A 21418-nucleotide genomic window follows, 5' to 3' on the forward strand; every position below is an offset into this window, starting at 1 on the left:
CTTTCAGATGCCTTTGTAAAGATATACTCAATCGTATTCACCTAACCTGCCAGCGGTCCTAAAGGTATGGCTGATTGGTGTAGAAAAGACACTGTTTTAGGACAGCACAGGGACCCTTTATCAGGCTTGCCATGACTGATCATGAAACATGAGAGGTCAGGAATCTCTTCCTGTGCCGTGAAGACGTGTTCTAACACGAAACATGTTGGGAGGAGGCTATTTATGATGTCATCACGCACATTGTTGGTCGGGCGGCATTTCTGTTTTAATGCCTGATGCACTTACCATGGCTTTGGATGATAGTGCAGTGGTGTAGTGGTTAGCACTCTCACCTAGCAATAAAAAGGGGTCGCTGGTTCAAATCCCAACTACGACACTACCTGCCTGGAATTTACATGTTCTCCCTGTGCCTGCGTGGGTTTCCTCCAGGTACTCCGGTTTCCTCCCACAAACCAAAGACATGCAGGTAGGTTAATTGGCGTCTGTCCAAAATTGGCCCTAGTATATGAATGGGGACCTTGGATTGTGGGTAGGGACTAATGTGAGTGCGTAAAGCACAGGGATAGGGACAATTGTAGACACTCAGGTTGAACTGGATGGACTGGTGTCTTTATTCAACCTTACTAACTATGAAACTATGAAACTATGAAGACACTACCTGCCTGGAGTTTGCATGTTCTCCCTGTGCCTGCGTGGGTTTCCTCCGGGTACTCTGGTTTCCTCCCACACTCTAAAGACATGCTGGTAGGTTAATTGGCTTCTGTCTAAAGTGGCCCTAGTATATGAATGTTAGTTAGGGACCTTAGATTGTAAGCTCCTTGAGGGTAGGGACCGATGTGAATGTACAATGTATATGTAAAGCGCTGTGAAAATTGACTGCGCTATATAAGTACCTTTAAATAATAATAATAGTGGGCTATAGAGTTTGAATTGTTTTCTCTCCAGTGATACAAGTGCATCTGGAGGAGATACATTCTATCCATGAAGTGGTAAGAAGTGTTCCCACCTTATTGACCCCTGAAGAAGACTATATTTAGTCGAAACGCGTTGGTAAATTATTGGTGGTTATATAATAAGATCAAGTACGTGTCCTGTCTGCTTGTCGCATAATGCTGGCCATACACTATATGAAAAATCATCCAAAATTGAGTCATTTAGACAGTTCATTCATTTTTCGGCCAGTAAATGGGCACAAATTGGTAATCAGTTGGGACATTTTTGAGCTGAAAAGACAGAAGACAAGTTTGGAAATTTTCTGCCGAACGAACGATAAATTGAAAGGTTAATGTGTTTCCGGTCCATACGGTTTGCACTAGGTATATGTGAAAAAACAGGAAAAAAAATGTATTAGTTTATGTCTATTGAACAATTTATCGGTCTTTACATGATCGTTTGCTCTCACAGCCCGAATCTTTGTTTTTGGAAAATGGGTTTTGAATGATTTTTCGTATAGTGTATGGCCAGCATTAGGCTTTATTGTACATTAGACTAAGAATTAGACTGTATAGACAGGAATTAGGGATGAGCTTGGTGTTCGACTCGAACATCAGCCGTTTGTCTGTTCGGCGAATTCAGAACTCTGTGGGCCGTTCGCACCAAATTTGTGTGGCACGAATGGCCCACAATGCACTACGCCATCGCAGTGCATTGCTGGCTCATGATTGGCCAAGCATGCACTGTGACCCCACATGCTTGGCCAATCACAGCGCCGGCAGCGAGGAGAGCCATAATTGGCCACAGGCAGAATGCCTGTGGCCAATTATAGCTCAGGGGGTTTAGTACACGCCCCACACTATATAAGGCTGCCAGCCTTGTGTAGTGTGTTACGGCGTGCAGGAAAGGGCTAGATAGGCAGGGACAGTGTGTTCTTTTCTCAGGCACCTTAAAGTTAAAGTGTACACCTGTATCCAGGACCGTTTTTTAAGGCAGGGCAAAAGGGGCAGCTGCCCTGGGCCCCATCATTGTTGTGGGGCCCAAAACAGCTGCCTCATACTTGCCAACTATCCCAGCTTAAATCCCCTCATACCTTGAAGTTTAAGTCCCGCGCTGTGTCCTGATATCTCAATGTAAACTTCTGCTGCTGCTGCCCAGCTCTGCCCTATTGCCATGTACAGATGGCTCACCTGCACACCCAGTGTTTACATGTAAATAACCTGCATTGATATGTAAATAGTAGTGGACTGCGGCGTTGATGTGTAAATAAAGGCGGCATTTATATGTATAGCATGTCCCCCTGAGGTCACATCCACCATCACTTCTGCTGAATTCTGCCCACTGGGGAGGTAAAGGGGCATGCTTGAAAGTCCTGCCTACAGCTGTGGTCATTAAGCCTAACATCAGTCTATTCTGTAAAAGTAAAAAAATTGGAGGTGGATTCTTCAAAATATCATGGTGACACAGCACCCTGAATTTTGGTGCATGTGAATACGCAGGCAGGCAGTGAGGAGATGATGTGCTGTAACCTTTAGCAACCAATCAGTGAGCAGTAATGCGGTGCATTAACCTCTTGCAACCAATCATTGAGCAGTAATGGTGTGCAGTAACCTCTAACAACCAATTAGTGAGTGGTATAGATGTTCAGTAACCTCTAGCAATCAATCAAGGAGCAGAATTGATGTAAAGTAATCTCTAGCAACCAATAAACAAGCAGAAATCATGTGCTGTAACCTCTAGAAAATAACAGTGAGCCATAATGTGTGCTGTAACCTCTAGCAGCCAGTCAGTAAGTGGTAATGATATACTGTAACCTCTGGCAACCAATCACAATCACTGCCTGATCTGAATCAGTAAACTGATTGTGAGTCTGGCTGATATTTATTGTATGTCTCAAAGCATGTGGAGAGCGAAATTGCGTGGAAGAGGGGGGGCCCAAGAAAATGTTTGCCCAGGGTCCAGTCAATATTAAAGACGACCCTGCCTGTATCTACCCTTTATTGCTGGTGTTCTATAATAATGGCATCTGCAGGAGTTAAAGTGGGTGGTGTGTGCCTCCAGCACAGTATACACCTGAAGATACCCCTTATTGCTGGTGTTGTCTGTTGCATATCTTGCATATTAGCCTTTAAAATTAGCACTTTTGATTTCGAACGTTTGAGTCCCATAGACTTTAATAGGGTTCTAAAGTTCATATGAATTTCGTACAAATTTTAGGTCCGTTCGAAGGTTCTGGTGCGAACCGAACCGGGGGGGGGGGGGGGGGGGTGTTCGGCTCATCCCTAAACAAAATGAATACATTTTTAGCATTTTGTACAATTAAACAAATAAACTTTTTTAATTTTTATACAGAAAACTAATTTGGTGTGAATTTTAACCGCTTGCTGACCGCCGCACACAGATGTACGTCGGCAGCATGGCACAGGCAGGCAAATGGGTGTACAGGTACATCCCTATAAATTTGCTGCTTTTTGACACCCCCCCCCCCCCCACCGGAGTGTGCCTGTGGGTCCCGGGAACTCGATGTTCTCCGGCGGCCCGCGATTGCAGTGTGGAGAAGTAGAACGGGGAGATGTAAACAAAGCATTTCCCCGTTCTGCCCTGTGTCATGACAGAGATCTACTGCTCCCTGTCATCGGGAGCAGTGATCGCTGTCATGTCCTAAGCGGCCCATCCCCCTCACAGTTAGAATCACTCCCTAGGACACACTTAACCCCTTCATCGCCCACCTAGTGGTTAACCCCTTCCCTGCCAGTATAATTTACACAGTAATCAGTGCATTTTTATAGCACTGATCGCTGTATAAATGACAATGATCCCAAAATAGTGTCAAAAGCGTCTGATGTGTCCGCCATAATGTCGCAGTCACGATAAAATAAAAAATTAAAATCTTCCGGGGCTAATTGCTGAAACAAAATACCATGGCAGATACACTTTTTTTTCTTGAATACTGACACAAGAGCATTTCTAATCATTTATAAATGTGTGTGGGATTTATTTCTTTTTTTATTTATTTGAAATAATAATAATAATAATAAAAATAAATAATAAAAATAAAAATAATAAAAATAAATAATAATAATAAAAATAATAATAAATGCCCAGGAGCACTTTTTTCCTACAATTGACACATTTAAGGAGACAGCGCCACCTGTTGGTTGGTTGCATGCCTGACCGATCAATAGAGACTACCAGATGCCCAGCTGCTCTGAGCTACACGGTTTCTGGCACGTCCACTCTTAAACTAAAACTAAACTGTATACAGCCTTTGCATTTTTGAGTATTATTAATTAGTTTCATTAAATCATCCATTTATTTAAATCACATGCTATGTGGTCGGGTCCTTGCCAGACGTTTGTCGACGGATCGATCCCCGCTGAGCAAACGGATGTCCACGGGGCGGATCATCACGGATCCGTCCCGTGTCAAAGAGGCCTTAAACAAAAAGTGCCAGAAAAGGCCTGGTAAGCAAGTGGATATACAGTACACTCAGGGGCGGACTGACCATTCAGCCACTCGGGCACTGCCCGAAGGCCTGGGCCACTAGGGAGCCCCATCAGGGTTGCCAACCTCAGTAAAACCAGGGACAGTATGTAAAAATCTGTGTTTTTTTTTTTTTTACATCTGTCTCTGAAATGTCCCTTACCGACATCCTTTTGGTCTAAAAATCCTGAGATTATAGCTGCCCCACCTCTCCAGTACCTTCTCAGCCAATAGAAACATGTCTGTGTATACTGTGTGTAAATGTATGTGTAACCTGTGTGACTGTATACTGTGTGTGTGCAGGGCTGGACTGGGACAGAAATTTGGCCCTGGACTTCATCCAGACTGGCCCACGTACATTTTGAGTGTCCCATCAGCACTCCCTTACATCAGAGTGTCCCATCACCAGCCCCCTTACATCAGAGTGTCCCATGAGCAGCCCCCTTACATCGGAGTGTTCCATCAGCACCCCCTTACATCAGAGTGTCCCATCAGCACCCCTTACATCAGAGTGTCCCATCAGCAGCCCCCTTACATCAGAGTGTCCCATCAGCAGCCCCCTTACATCAGAGTGTCCCATCAGCAGCCCCCTTACATCAGGGTGTCCCATCAGCAGCCCCCTTACATCAGAGTGTTCCATCAGCACCCCCTTACATCAGAGTGTCCCATCAGCAGCCCCCTTACATCAGAGTGTCCCATCACCACCCCCCTTACATCAGAGTGTCCCATCACCACCCCCCTTACATCAGAGTGTCCCATGAGCATCCCCCTTACATCAGAGTGTCCCATCAGCACCCCCTTACATCAGAGTGTCCCATCAGCAGCCCCCTTACATCAGAGTGTCCCATCAGCAGCCCCCTTACATCAGAGTGTCCCATCAGCAGCCCCCTAACATCAGAGTGTCCCATCAGCAGTCCCCTTACATCAGAGTGTCCCATCAGCAGTCCCCTTACATCAGAGTGTTCCATCAGCACCCCCTTACATCAGAGTGTCCCATCAGCAGCCCTCTTACATCAGAGTGTCCCATCAGCAGTCCCCTTACATCAGAGTGTCCCATCAGCACTCCCTTACATCAGAGTGTCCCATCACCAGCCCCCTTACATCAGAGTGTCCCATGAGCAGCCCCCTTACATCAGAGTGTCCCATGAGCAGCCCCCTTACATCAGAGTGTTCCATCAGCACCCCCTTACATCAGAGTGTCCCATCAGCAGCCCCCTTACATCAGAGTGTCCCATCAGCAGCCCCCTAACATCAGAGTGTCCCATCAGCAGTCCCCTTACATCAGAGTGTCCCATCAGCAGTCCCCTTACATCAGAGTGTTCCATCAGCACCCCCTTACATCAGAGTGTCCCATCAGCAGCCCCCTTACATCAGAGTGTTCCATCAGCACCCCCTTACATCAGAGTGTTCCATCAGCACCCCCTTACATCAGAGTGTCCCATCAGCAGTCCCCTTACATCAGAGTGTCCCATCAGCAGTCCCCTTACATCAGAGTGTCCCATCAGCAGCCCCCTTACATCAGAGTGTCCCATCAGCACTCCCTTACATGAGAGTGTCCCATCACCAGCCCCCTTACATCAGAGTGTCCCATGAGCAGCCCCCTTACATCAGAGTGTCCCATGAGCAGCCCCCTTACATCAGAGTGTTCCATCAGCACCCCCTTACATCAGAGTGTCCCATCAGCAGCCCCCTTACATCAGAGTGTCCCATCAGCAGCCCCCTTACATCAGAGTGTTCCATCAGCACCCCCTTACATCAGAGTGTCCCATCAGCAGCCCCCTTACATCAGAGTGTCCCATCAGCAGCCCCCTTACATCAGAGTGTCCCATCAGCAGCCCCCTTACATCAGAGTGTCCCATCAGCACCCCCTTACATCAGAGTGTCCCATCAGCAGCCCCCTTACATCAGAGTGTCCCATCAGCAGCCCCCTTACATCAGAGTGTCCCATCAGCAGCCCCCTTACATCAGAGTGTTCCATCAGCAGCCCCCTTACATCAGAGTGTTCCATCAGCAGCCCCCTTACATCAGAGTGTCCCATCAGCAGCCCCCTTACATCAGAGTGTTCCATCAGCACCCCCTTACATCAGAGTGTCCCATCAGCAGCCCCCTTACATCAGAGTGTTCCATCAGCACCCCCTTACATCAGAGTGTCCCATCAGCAGCCCCCTTACATCAGAATGTCCCATCAGCAGTCCCCTTACATCAGAGTGTCCCATCACCACCCCCCTTACATCAGAGTTTCCCATGAGCAGCCCCCTTACATCAGAGTGTTCCATCAGCACCCCCTTACATCAGAGTGTCCCAACAGCACCCCCTTACATCAGAGTGTCCCATCAGCAGCCCCCTTACATCAGAGTGTCCCATCAGAAGCCCCCTTACATCAGAGTGTCCCATCAGCAGCCCCCTAACATCAGAGTGTCCCATCAGCAGCCCCCTAACATCAGAGTGTCCCATCAGCAGTCCCCTTACATCAGAGTGTTCCATCAGCACCCCCTTACATCAGAGTGTTCCATCAGCACCCCCTTACATCAGAGTGTCCCATCAGCACCCCCTTACATCAGAGTGGCCCACTGAGCCATCGGCCCACCGAGAAACTCCCGGTTGTCCCAATGGCCAGTACATGCCTGTGTGTGTGTATACTGTGTATGTGTTTTTGTGTATACTGTGTGGCCCCATAATCTCCTATTGCCCTGGGGGCCCCATCAGTTGTCAGTCCGCCCCTGAGTACACTGATATAAATGTTTATAAAGGTATGGATGGTTCTGCCTATTTATCTGTCAGCGGTTTATCATCTATCAATGTGAGTATCAGGCTGGTCCGGAAAGTAGAACGTCATTGTGGAATGAGAGACGACCATAAAACATTTGCTGGGTCACACAGTCTTACTCTAGGACAATGCCTCCTAATAGAAGTTCAGCAGCCCACAGTGCTTTGCGTCCGCCGACCAGGCACTCGCTCCCAGCAGCCTTTTCTGTACGTTCTGTGGGCCTCAGCTAATTTCTCCGGCCTCGATCGTTCTGTTTTGTTTGGGGTTTTGCTGCAGCTAGAGAACATCAGGACCAGACCCTTCTCTGAGTTTCCCACATTCTCACTGATATTCACCTTTTTCGGGACAATTAGCTGGAGCCGAGTTTGTGAGAAGAACATAGGAAGGACATTGTTGACCAGGGAAGGTAAGCTGGACCTTGGATTTACAGGGATAAATACAACCAACCTCTCGTGTCGGTCATGGAGGTAGGATAGTGGAGTCATCCATGGACAATATTTTAATATTTATGTCTGCAAGGAATTTGCAACATTGGCAAAAAAGAATGTTGGGACTTTATATGAAGCGCAGCTAAGAAAATAAAGATTAAAATCACGTGATCATGGGCTCCAAAAATATAAACATTGCGTCAAAAAATAACATAATAGTATGGTTCAATAGAATCTGAGTATTTTAATTATACATGATAATGACATATTTCATAGCAAAAAATATAAAATAATAATACAGAATGGTAGTTATCATAATAAAAAATTCATGAACAACATGATTAAGTTGATAATGGTAAAATATAAAACCAGTCTATGGGTAATAGAAACATTGGTACACGGTAATGTAATTATATTAATTCATAAACAACAATCATGTAATCAGTAAAAAAAGATAGATAAAAAAAGTAAATAAAAGATAAAAAATAAAATTAATATCACTAATTGCAGAGTCTCAAGATCACATGATGTTGAAGATGTAGCATAAGGCTAAGGCTCTACGCGTTTCGTGGGGACTCCCACTCATCAGGAGCAGTAAACAAGTGCAATGATCTGTGATAAAAGGTAGAAAATTACAAGGTGAACATTTGCTGGACAAAAACGAAAGAAAGGCAAGAGTGTACTAAACATTCTTACCTATAGTTACATAAAAATATAATATAATTCAAAGTGGAGGTGCATCCAAAACCATTTATTTTATTCTGGGGTGAATCATTTGCAGCACTTCCTTTTAGATCAAGTGCTGTGCAATTCCTAAATTATTTTCTCCTAGAGAACAGACTGGACATGAAGGCATGCAAAGCACCCGGATGTACAGAACTCAGTGCTGGGACAAGGTCTTCTAGAGCCCAGGGCAAACATGCCAACCTGCGCCCCCCCCAAGATGTATGAGTTTTATGTGGCAACAAAAAAACTGAGCACTAATCCTTTTCACTCCCCTAAGCATAATTTTTCCCTCCTCCTGGTACAAATCATCACCCCTTCTGAAATCCCCCTCCCAGCACAAATCTTTGCCCCCCCCCCCAAAAAAATCACCTCTCCTAGCACAAATTCTCTACCTCTAAAAATTCCTAATTTCCCCTCCCAGTATACATCTCCCTCCCCCCAGCACAAATCCTCTTCTCCCATTCCCCTTCCCCACACAAAACCCCCTAAATTAACACTCTTAGCATACCCCCACAAATTTCCCCTCGTAGAACAATACTTACCCTCTGCCACCCTCCAAGTTCTCCCTTCCAACAAAAATCCCCCCCCCATCTCCTTGCAGTGCCCCCTTCACCTCACATGGCAGCCGCTCCTTCTGCCCACCCCTTGTCCCGACCCTGACAGTACTGTCCAAAGGTTTTAGGCAAATGTCAGAAAGTAAGAATGCTTTCAAAAATATATATTTTAATTGTTTGTTTTTATCAATTTACTAAATGCAAAGTTGAGCGAACAGAAGAACTATCTGAATCAAATCAATATTTGGTGTGACCATCCTTTGGCTTCAAACCAGCATCAGTTCCTACTAAGGATGAGCTCAGGCGGAGTTCGCATGGAACACGTACAGAGCCCGCCAGGAAGTCGGCGCAGCGCTGCGCTAATCACAGGCAGTGAGACGTTTCCCGATCTCTGCAGCCGCGCATCGGGGCAATGCCTGTGATTAGCGCAACGCTGCGCTGACTTCCTGGCGGGTGCTGCACGTGGAGTATGTGAACACGCCTGAGCTCATCCTTAGTTCCTACACTTGCACAAAGTCAGGGGTTCTGTAGGATTGGAGTCAGGTGTATGATTAATCAATTACCATGCCATACACGGTTCGAATTTCGAAAGAATTTTTCCATTTCGAAAATCGTATCTAAGAATTTTCGTATGAATTTCTCACCATTAGTGGGGCTGCAGCAACAGCCGATTTTCGCGCGGAAATAAAATTTGAGGAATCGGACATGTTGGAATTTTTTTGAAAAACAAACGATTTTCTAATCAATGATGGGAGAATCGTGCGAGAAATGTAATAAGAAAAGAAAATGTACGGAGATAAAAGAAAATTTACGGAGAGAAAAGAAGATTCCCGGCCAAGAAAATTCTTTTCTGTAGCAACATGAGGTGAAATTGAAGGCTTGGTCGGCCGAATTTCGAAAATCAATGGTGGCAACATCGGATCACAAAAAAAAACGAATTTTCTGATTTTGAAAAGAAAATTTGTTCAAAATTCGACCATGTATGGCCTGCATACCAAGCAGGTGCTAATGGTCATACATTTCATATGTAGGTTGAAAGACAGTCATTCACTGAAACAATACAGCTGTGCTAGAGGCTTAACCACTTCCCATCCAGGCCAATTCTGACATTTCTCTCCTACATGTAAAATTCATAATTTAGTTAGCCCAATTTATTTTTTTGCATAATGTGAAAGATGAAGTTACGCTGAGTAAATAGATACCTAACAGGTCACACTTCAAAATTGCACACGCTCGTGGAATGGCGCCAAACTTCGGTACTTAAAAATCCCCATAGGCGACGCTTTAAATTTTTTACTGGTTACATGTTTTGAGTTAGAGAGGAGGTCTAGGGCTAGAATTATTTCTCTCGCTCTATCGTTTGCGGCAATACCTCACATGTGTGGTTTGAACACCGCTGTCATATGTGGGTGGGACTTACGTATGCGTTTGCTTCTGTGTGCGAGCACGCAAGCACACTGGGACAGGGGCGCTTCCATTTTTTTTTTTTTACTGTTAAAGTGGTGGGCCAGCTGAAATTTTTTTTTTTTTAAGTCAGCAGCTACAAACACTGTAGCTGCTGACTTTTAATAAGCACACTTACCTGTCCAGGGTGCCCGCGATGTCGGCCGCCTGAGGTTGACCCGTCCCTCGGCTCTCGGGTCCCGACGCCGCCATTCCAACTAAGGGAAACAGGCAGTGCAGCCTTGCTTCTTCACTGCCCATTTCCTACTGCTCATGCGCGAGTTCCCCAGAACACAGCGCACCCCGTTCCCCAGAAGACGACGCGAGGAGGAGAAGACTAAAGATCACCGCGGTGTAGGAAGTGGCAGATTAGGACGATCTGCCTAGCAACAGCCATTTCTGGTAAGTTAAAAAAAAAAAAAATTGTCATTTTAATTTTTTTCAAGATTTTTAGGGACATTTTTATGTCATTTTTTTGTTTTTTAGGGTGGACCTCCGCTTTAATTTTACTTTTTCTTTTTTTAGTTTGACACTTTTTTGAAAATCAAATAAAATGTGATCACTTTTATTCCTATTACAAGGAATGTAAACATTCCTTGTAATAGGAATATGGCATGTCCTCTGTCCTCATGACAGGTCCATGACAAGTCTTCTTTACAGTGAGATATGGGGGTCAATAAGACATCTAACCCACATCTATCCTCTAGGCTGGGAAGCCTGAAATAAAAAAAAATAAACGATCTAGGCCTCCCAGCCAAGGCGGCGCCATTTGTTTGAACGCAGAGGCGGGGTGTGATGTCATAACATCGTGCCCAGCCTCTGAACGATCATAGAGACTCCGGCGACCATCTGGTCCGCCGGAATTCTCTATGATCAACATCAATTTGGATTACCAGCAAGGATGGGAAGTGTCATCATAATGGGGGATTTTAATTATCCAGACATAGACTGGGCAGAGTAATTATGCATTTGTTTAAGGCTCGCCAGTTCCTAAATGCCTTGTAGGACAGTTTCATGGGTCAGATGGTAGACTCACCAACTAGAAATAAAGCATTACTAGATCTACTGATTACCAACAATACAGACCTGATCACGGATGTGGAAATATGGGGCAATATAGGTTAAAAAAAAAATTCAGCAGCTGCAAACACTGTAGCTGCTGACTTAATAAGCCGACTTACCTGTCTAGGGCGCCCGCGATGTCGGCCGCCCGAGGCCGACCTGTCCCTCGGCTCTCGGGTCCCGGCGCCGCCATTCTATCTAAGGGAAACAGGCAGTGGAGCCTTGCGGCTTCACTGCCCGTTTCCTACTGCGCATGCACGAGTCGCGCAGCGCTTTGTGAATGGGACGCGCTGTGTTCTGGGACACACAGTTCCCAGAACACAGCGCGACCCATTACCCAGAAGACGCATCACGGAGGAGAGAAGAAAGAAGATCTCCCCGGAGGAGGAAGAGGCAGATTAGGATGATGTGCCTAGCAACAGGCATTTCTGGTAAGTAAAAAAAAATTTTTTTTTTTTTTTAAAGATTTTTTTCACATTTTTTTATGTATTTTTTTTTTCAGGGTGGCCCTTCACTTCAATTGGCTTCAGTATGAATCACACAAATAGGAAACATAAGGGGAATACAAAGACACTGAATTTCAAAAGAGCCAACTTCCCTAAACTACGTACCTTACTAGAGGACATAAATTGGGATAAAATCTTAGGAACAAAGAACATGGATGGGTTTGCTTTAAGAGCATATTAAATAAGGGCATTAGTCAGTGCATCCCACTGGGTAATAAATTTAAAAGAGCGTACAAAAGTCCTGGATGGCTTAACGCCAATGTAAAAATGCATATAAAAGCAAAGGAGAAGGCCTTCAAAAAGATTCAGGGATCATCATCAGCATTCAGACTTTATAAAGAATGCAACAAGAAATGTAAGGGTGCAATTAGGGCGACTAAGATAGAAAACGAAAGACACATAGCGGAGGAGAGCAAAAAAAATCCCAAGAAATTCTTTAAATATGTAAACAGTAAAAAAGAGAGGACAGACCATATTGGCCCCATAAAGAATGAGGAAGGACATCTGGTTACAAAGGATGGGGAGATGGCATTTATTATTCTCCTCAGTCTTCACAAGGGAATCGGGAGCCTTCAGTAACCAAAACTGCAGTGTTTAGCCGCATGACACATCACAGGAAGCACCCTCATGGCTAACAGAGGATCGAATTAGAATTAGACTTGGGAAACCTAACATTAATAAATCACCGGGACCGAATGGCTTGCACCCAAGGGTACTTAGGGAACTCAGTCGAGTAATTGCCAGACCATTGTTCCTAATTTTTACTGACAGTCTACTGACTGGAATGGTATCAGCAGATTGGAGAAAAGCCAATGTAGCACCAATATTTAAAAAGGGCCCAAAATACATCCCTGGGAATTACAGATCAGTTAGCCTAACAGCAATAGTATGCAAGCTCTTGGAGGGGATGATAAGGGACTATATACAAGATTTTAGTAATGAAAAACGGTATCATTTAGCAGTAATCAGCATGGATTCATGAAGATTCGTTCTTGCCAAACCAATCTACTAAGGGATTGAGTTGCCATCTAGATAAAGGAAGGCCCATGGACGTGGTGTATCTGGATTTTGCAAAAGCATTTGGCACAGCCTCCCATAAACGTTTACTGTACAAAATAAGATCCGTTGGCATGGACCATGGGGTGAGAATATGGATTGAAAACTGGCTACAAGGGCGAGTTCAGAGGGTAGTGATAAATGGGGAGTACTCGGAATGGTCAGGGGTGGGTAGTGGGGTCCCCCAGGGTTCTGTGCTGGGACCAATCCTATTTAATTTATTCATAAACGACCTGGAGGATGGGGATGGGGTAAACAGTTCAATCTCTGTATTTGCAGATGATACTAAGCTAAGCACAGCAATAACTTCTCCGCAGGCTGTGGAAACCTTGCAAAAAGATCTGAACACATTAACAGGATGGGCAACTACATGGCAAATGAGGTTCAATGTAGAAAAATGTAAAATAATGCATTTGGGTGGCAAATAAAAAAAAAAAGAGTGCAATCTATACACTGGGGGGAGAACCTCTGGGGGAATCTAGGATGGAAAAGGACCTGGGGGTCCTAGTAGATGATAGGCTCAGCAATGACATGCAATGTAAAGCTGCTGCTAACAAAGCAAACAGAATATTGGCATTAAAAAGGGGATCAACTCCAGAGATAAAACGATAATTCTCCCGCTCTACAAGACTCTGGTCCGGCCGCACCTGGAGTATACTGTCCAGCTCAGAGCACCAGTCCTCAGGAAGGATGTACTGGAAATGGAGCAACTACAAAGAAGGGCAACAAAGCTAATAAAGGGTCTGGAGGATATTAGTTATGAGGAAAGGTTGTGAGCTCTGAACTTATTCTCTCTGGAGAAGAGACGCTTGAGAGGGCATATGATTTAAATATACAAATACCGTACTGGTGACCCCACAATAGGGATAAAACTTTTTTTTGCGGAAGTGAGTTTAACAAGACTCGTGGGCCACTCATTAAAATTAAAAGAAAAGATGTTTAACCTTAAACTACGTAGAGGGTTCTTTACTGTAAGGCCGCGTACACACGCGGGGACTGTTCGCCCAACTTTGTCCGTCAAACAGTTTCGCCAAACAGTCCGCTCAAAATTAGCATGGACGGACATGGCCACACACGACGAACGAACAGTTTGCTGAAACCGTGCGCGATGACGTGAACGGCACGTACGACGGGACGAAAAATACGACATCCTATACACTGCATTATAACTTTCGGCGTGTAAATCCTTTCTGAGCATGCGCGGAACTTAGTTTGACGAACAAGCCTACACACGGGCGGACTGTTCGCTCAAACAAGGTTTCAGTGGACAGTTTTACGGAATTTCCGAAAAACCTTGTTCGTCAAACTGTCCGCTGAAACTGTCCGCTGAAAGCCCACACACGAGCGGACTGTCCGCCCAAACACTGTTCAGCGGACAAAGTTGGGCGAACAGTCCGCGCGTGTGTACGCGGCCTAAGAGTGGCCACAGGTGGTGGTCTCAGCGGGGGGCATCAATTGTTTCAAAAAACTATTAGATAAGCACCTGAACGACCGCAACATACAGGAATATACAATGTAATACTGACATATAATCACACACATAGGTTGGACTTGTGTCTTTTTTCAACCTCACCTACTATGTACAGTGGAACCTCTGTTTGCAAGTAACGCAGTTAACAAGCGTTTCGCAAAACGAGCACTGTATGTCCAAAAATCCTAACTCGGTTTGTGAGTGTTATCTCGCAAAACGAGCAGGATTTAGGCAAAAAGCGGTGTACAGTACCGATTTTGGCCTGAGATGGGGGGGGGCGCCGGAGCCGAGCAGCGCCGATCCCGGCATTCAGAAATGCACGGAAAGGCCCGAGCACACTTCGGCTGACCTCGGCAAACCTTGGAAAGGTTCATGAACGGAGTCTTGCCGAGGTTTGCCAAGGTCAGCCGAAGTGTGCTCGGGCCTTTTCGGCTGTTTGTGAGCCTCTCCGGCACACCCCGCCTCTGGCCACATGCAGTATTGCATGCCATTTAAGTCAATGCCAAACTAATTATTTTCGTTTCCATTGACTTCAATGAGAAAACTCGCTTTGATATGCGAGTACTTTGGATTACGAACATACTCCTAGAACGGATTATGCTCATAATCCAAGGTTCCACTGTACATGAAAAGACCGCTCATTGGTGTGCACAGCCTATTGCATTAGGTTGTGCATCCCAGAACACAAACACACATGCGTGTATATGAGCAGAGCAGTGGACTGTGTCAGTAGAGCGGAGACTGGTGTCAGTAGTTTTTTTTATTTATATGCAAACAGTACTAATAATGTTTTCATTACATGTTTACATTCTTTCGAGTGCTGATTAGAATTAGCCTGCCTATGTTACGTCCTTTGTTACCATACAAGTACAATTGTAATATTAATGTGATACCTACGTAATCATGCATAAAAAAACATTGATTGCGTCAAATAAAACAGAACAGTTATTTTGAAGAGGTGCCGAGTGTATCTTTTGTGTCTGTTCCCTCCTGCAATAGTTATTAATTTGTAACCACTAATCAATATGAGGATAGGAGTTGCCTATCTATAAAATATACAGAACAATTCAGAAAATGATGGGGTCGGTAAATTAAATATTTACCAGCCCCTTACCCCGTTGTCAATCCTGAAACAACCCCCCCCCCCCCCCCCCCGCTGCAGCCAGAGGGAGAGGAGGGAAGCTGGCAGCACTGCAGAGGGGAAACAGGGGGTGCCAGGAAGCATGGAGAATCAGTACTGCACAAGGTGATTAGGGTGTGCCCAGGCACAACCGGCACACCCTGTACGCACGCCTATGAGGCTGCTAATTGTTGAAGGGATTTGCAATTACATTAAAGATCTGCTGACGTCTTTGTATTTCAGGCTGTGAGCTGCGGGAGCCACAGGTGGAGAGTTTCAAGTCAGTCTCTGGAATCTGATGGACCTCACTGGGGTAGGCACGGATGTGACCTACAGAGAGAGATTCTGAAAGTCTCATGGTGTGTAACCATCACTGATGTAGCTTTGTTTTATTATATATGTAGCTACTTCTTCTTGTTTCTCTTATCTTTGACATCAATAAATTGCACAAGTGTTTTACTTCTGTCATTACATGAGCACAGGTACATATATTCATGGGAATTCAAAGACCCCCCCCAACGACAGATTTCTGGTGGTAGTTCCCGCAAAGTAAAATTCCAGGCCAAGTCTTACTAGTCTTGAAAATGCTCCCTCCCCCCTCCTAACACCTATGCTGACTAACCTGTGTAGGAAAGATGTGTATACTTACCTATTTTCAGCCCGCTCTTGAAATCCATTCTTAAATCCAGGAGGAGTGACCATCAGAATCCCCTCCTTACATTGAGAAGTGTCCATCAGAGTCCTCTCCTTTACATTCAGGAGTGCTCATCAAAGTTCTCCCTTACATTCAGGAGTGCTCATCAAAGTTCTCCTTTACATCCAGGAGTGCTCATCAAAGTTCTCCCTTACATTCAGGAGTGCTCATCAAAGTTCTCCTTTACATCCAGGAGTGCTCATCAAAGTTCTCCCTTACATTCAGGAGTGCTCATCAAAGTTCTCCTTTACATCCAGGAGTGCTCATCAAAGTTCTCCCTTACATTCAGGAGTGCTCATCAAAGTTCTCCTTTACATCCAGGAGTGCTCATCAAAGTTCTCCCTTACATTCAGGAGTGCTCATCAAAGTTCTCCCTTACATTCAGGAGTGCTCATTAGAGTCCCCTCTTATGTCGCTGTATGCCCAGCAGAGTCCCCCCTTTTACCCATGGGCAGGGCTGCTGTTGGAAATCATGGGGCCCCATACAGCCTACCTGACAGCGTCTCCCCCCCGCCCCTCACCCGCCACTAAAATTAACTGAGGGCATACAGTACGTTTATCAGTCTCTTTCTCTGTAGCCTCAACTTCACAGATAAATGAATAGAAAGCGCTCTAAGGCTTCCTGCTCATTCACAAACTGAAGCAAAGTTTTACTATGCTTCAGTGACCAATGGACACAGGAGTGATTGGTATTGATCACTCACTGTGTTCATTTAGGAAAGGAAGGGTCAAGTAAATTACATATTTACCGGCCCCTTCCCCCCCCCCCCCCCTGCTCTTCATCTTGAAACATCCCCCTCTGAGATGGCAGCAGGTATATTTTCACGAACAGTTGGATAAAATCTTGTGGCTAGCCATATGTGGCCTGTGGGCCGTGGTTTGGGGACCCCCAGGTATAGGACATGATACCAAAAACACAGCCTGGCGATCATGTTATTCTCAGTTAACATTTGGGGTTCATGCTGGCGGTAAGAGATACACATTGCATGTTGATTAAAGTGTAACGGGTGATACTTATTCTTCGTAGATACAGTGAATTCGCCATCACCAAGCTGCAGAATGATGTTCCCGGTGTTCTGGGTGGCCCAACTGTTGTCACTGGTATTACATAGCTGGGCAGAAGAGGAATTCCAGTGGACACAGACCGATCGAGGGTCATTTTATTATGGCACTTTCCCACCCAGTAAGTTCATTGGTGAATAGTTACATAGTTATATAGTTACATAGTTGGTAAGGTTGAATAAAGAAACAAGTCCATCTAGTTCAGCCTAAGTGTGTGTGTTTATGTGTGTGTCTATATCCCTGTCAGGGCCAGGACAAGGGGTGGGCAGGAGGGGAAGTTCCCCCGGGTGCAGTGAAGCAAAAGGGGCAAAAAATTTATCCAGAGGGGGGTACTCCCATTCTATGGAATGTATTAACCACTTGCCGACCGCTGCACTCCAATATACGTTGGCAGAATGGCAATGGTGGGCAAGTGGGCGTACCTGTACGTCCCCCTTTAATTGGCGGGGCTAGCGGGCCAGCGTGACCATGCCCGTGGGACCCGTGGACTCGTGTCACGGAGCGGCAGAGTGGGGAGATGCCTATGTAAACAAGACATTTCCCCGTTCTGCCTTGTGACATGACAGGGATCACCGCTCCCTGTCGTCAGGAGCAGTGATCGCTGTCATGTGAGTGGAAGCCCCTCCCCCCACAGTTAGAATCACTCCCTAGGACACACTTAACCCCTTTATTGCCCCCTACTGTTTAACCCCCTTCCCTGCCAGTGTGATTTATACAGTAATCAGTGCATTTGTATAGCACTGATCGCTATATAAATGATAAATGGTCCCAAAACAGTGTCAAAAGTGTCCGATCTGTCCGCCATAATGTCACAATAAAAATCGCCTATTTTGTAGACGCTATAACTTTTACGTAAACCAATCAATATTATATATTATATATTTTTTTATATATATATATATATTTTTGGAGGGATATTTATTATAGCAAAAAGTCAAAAATATTGCTTTCTTTTCAAAATTGTCGCTCTTTTTTTATGTTTATAGCGCAAAAAATAAAAACCACAAAGGCGATCAAATACCACCAAAAGAAAGCTCTATTTGTGGGGAAAAAAGGGGACGTTAATTCTGTTTGAGTGCAACGTTGCAACGTCCGCGCAATTGTCAGTTAAAACGACGCAGTGCCGAATTGTAGAAAGTGCTCTGGTCAGGAAGAGGGTAAAATCTTCTGAGGCTGAAACAGTTAATAGCGGGGGAGGGGGCGCAATTCTGCATCCTTCCCCTGGGCGATGGATGACCCTGTCCTGTTGCTAAGAAACACATTGAAAACATTTTTTTGAATATATCTACTGTACATTCCCCGCTGACACCACCAACTGTGGAAGGGAGCACCACATCCTTACCACTCTTAACAGTAAGGAATCCCTTACACAGTTTAACTATTTGCAGGTTTTGAGAATCATTGTACACAGGATGTGTGTGGAATGCCCAGTTTCTCTGCCCTGCTTCATGACCCCCCCCCCCCACTATACAGCAAATGTCAGCTTAATTGATTAATCAAAGCTGCCATTGTTGTATAATCAGAGAAGGTGTCACCAGCTGTAGCTGTCAAAAAAGCAGTATTTACAAATAACATTGCTCAGAAGAACATACAAAAGGTAAGATATTGTTACTTTTGTATCATTATTTTCCTTCATCTGCAGATCAAAGGGATTAAAGAGGAGTTCCACCCATTTAAAAATCAGCAGCTACAAAAAGTGTAGCCGCTGACTTTTAATAATCACTCACCTATCCCACGGTCCAGCGCTGCGGACGAACAAAGCCTCTTCTTCTGAGGCACCGACATTCTAACTGCGGGCCCCTGGTCGTGGCTTCACAGCCAGGCGTGCGCTGCGCATGCACGAGCCACATTGCGCGCCGTGAAGGGTGGGGGCAATCTTGCAGGAAGGGAGAGGGGAGAGGTGATCTTCCTTCCGGCGCCATATGTGGCATGTCGGGGGGGGGGGGTTACTTAAAGAGGAAGCTCCATTTTTGGGTAGAACTCCGCTTTAACTTCAATCTGCATATGATGTCAGTTAAAGCAGCCGATATAAATAAATAGTGATGCGCTAAAATCAATATCTCGCCAACAACTAAAGTGCCATGTGCAAAGTCCCTATCGCTAGGACAAAAACAGTGTAGTGTACTGAATTGACACGTGTGCCAAGAAACATAAAAAGCGCATAAAAATAGAAAAAAAAAAAAAAAAAAAAAATATATATATATATATATATATATAAATAAGTGAGAGAAAAAAATAACATACACCCCACCTACGAAAAATAAAAGGATAATACTGAATAAGTAGCCAGATGATGTAAGATCAATATCATAGATTGATCAACACTGTGTAGATATGTAGAAAAAGGTATATATACACAATACATAGTTCAAAAATGATTGTTTAAAAATTATTATTTAAAAAAATTATTATTATCGTGGTTCAAAAGAAAAATATTTAATTGCACAACGCTGTATTATGCGAAAACAAAGTCACTGAATATTATCCACACAGACCAAGATTGATGTAGCGCTTTATAAAATAGTCAGAAACAACATCGCCTGTTGTACGCAGCAGATCCTCTGCTGACACTAGTTTATGGTGTCGTCACTGGCTCCGCCTCCCTACGCGCTGCGTCACCCGTCACAATTTATTTTATTATAAGTGTTATTTATTATTATTGATTCGCTACGTTCCATTTGTTTAGATACGCCATTCATTATTTTGGATAATTCGTATTCGAATAGCCAAATTTGAAAGAAAATTCCAATACCTATAATTTAATAATCAGTAATAGTTAATTTATTATTAGTTAGTTATTATTTCCGATTTTAGAATTTCTGATTTTTTTTTCTCATTTCCGAATTACCGATTTTTTTTGATAATTTCCGAATTTCTGATTTTGTTCGAATTTGTGAACTTCCGTTTTTGCGAATTCTCGAAATGTCGATTTTTTTTTATTATTGTTATTTATTATTATTAATTTGTTACGTTCCATTTGTTTAGATACGGCATTCATTATTTCGGATCATTTGTATTTAGATTTGAAAGAAAATTCCAATACCTATAATTTAATAGTCAGTAATAGTTACGTTATTCTTATTTCAGATTTTCGATTTTTTTTTCAAATTTCAGATTTGTTTTTACAAATCATGATTGTTATGATCACGATTTGTAAAAACAAATCTGAAATTTGAAAAAAAAATCGACCTAAAATTGACCTAAAATCGACCTAAAATTGACCTAAAAGACAAGAATTTCTAAAATTCCAATTTTTTTATAATTTCTGATTTTTTTTCCAAATTATTGATTTTCTTTCTAATTTCTGATTTTTTTGATTTTTTTTTTCGAATATCTGATTTTTTTTACGAATTGCGATCATAACGAATGACCCGAAATACGAAAATTTCTGAAGTTTCAAACTTACGAATATTCTGAAAAACTAGTTAAATATATTTTTGTTAATTCGAATATTTCTGAATTTGTCGAAATTCATTAAAAAAAATAATTTGAAATGGAACGAATTGCACACGTCTACAAATCATGGCGCACGTTCACGCCCCCCTACCGGGAAGTGCCCGATCGCGTACTAGGTAACGTGATCCGGCACAGAGTGGCCGCCATGCCCACAGTATATGTACAGTGGGTGGGGCCCCCGCAAGCAGTTATTTGAAAGCTGAAGTTAGAAGCTGATTGGCTGCCAGGCAGAGATGCAACCAGATTTTGCACTCTCCAGTTTTAGTAAATCCCGCCCCCCAATGTATCCACAGATCATGAGATTAGAGTGACATAAATCGAAGGATCTTTGTCTTCTGTGCAGCTTTCATGTGGGGAGTGGGCAGCTCTGCCTATCAGACGGAAGGAGCCTGGGACCAGGATGGCAAAGGGAAGAGTATATGGGACGTCTTCACCCACAAGAAAGGGAAAGTCTACATGAATCAGACGGCAGATTCTTCCTGCGAAGGATACAGCAAGGTCAAGGTAGGAGACCTCATTGTTCTCAATTGTCAGAATACAACAACAGCGCACCGGGAGGCATTCCCTGACCAATACTGACTGTGTTGATAGGGTGAATCGAGCGATTTTCCTTCCTTCAACCCACGAGTTCCCTAATCTATGGCCAGCCACCTACAC

General features: G+C 44.2%; 1 protein-coding gene across 4 annotated transcripts in view; it reads left to right on the forward strand.

The window, feature by feature from the left end:
• Positions 1-7361: 7361 nt before the first annotated feature.
• LOC143958204 (lactase-like protein) overlaps positions 7362-21418 on the forward strand; it is an 80410-nt gene continuing 66353 nt past the window's right edge. The window contains exons 1-4 of one of the 4 annotated variants that reach the window (XM_077467679.1): positions 7362-7589; positions 15793-15908; positions 17271-17426; positions 21105-21265. In XM_077467679.1, the coding sequence (XP_077323805.1) occupies positions 17303-17426; positions 21105-21265 (285 nt within the window). In that variant the 5' untranslated portion in view covers positions 7362-7589; positions 15793-15908; positions 17271-17302. The remainder of the gene's footprint in view (positions 7590-15792; positions 15909-17270; positions 17427-21104; positions 21266-21418) is intronic. The other 3 variants (XM_077467680.1, XM_077467676.1, XM_077467678.1) reach the window with 3 other exon arrangements.

The sequence above is a fragment of the Lithobates pipiens genome, unplaced genomic scaffold (assembly GCF_037356315.1).
Source record: "Lithobates pipiens isolate NorthernLeopardFrog02 unplaced genomic scaffold, aLitPip1_a1.2 Scaffold_6, whole genome shotgun sequence".
Taxonomy (NCBI): Eukaryota; Metazoa; Chordata; class Amphibia; order Anura; family Ranidae; genus Lithobates; species Lithobates pipiens.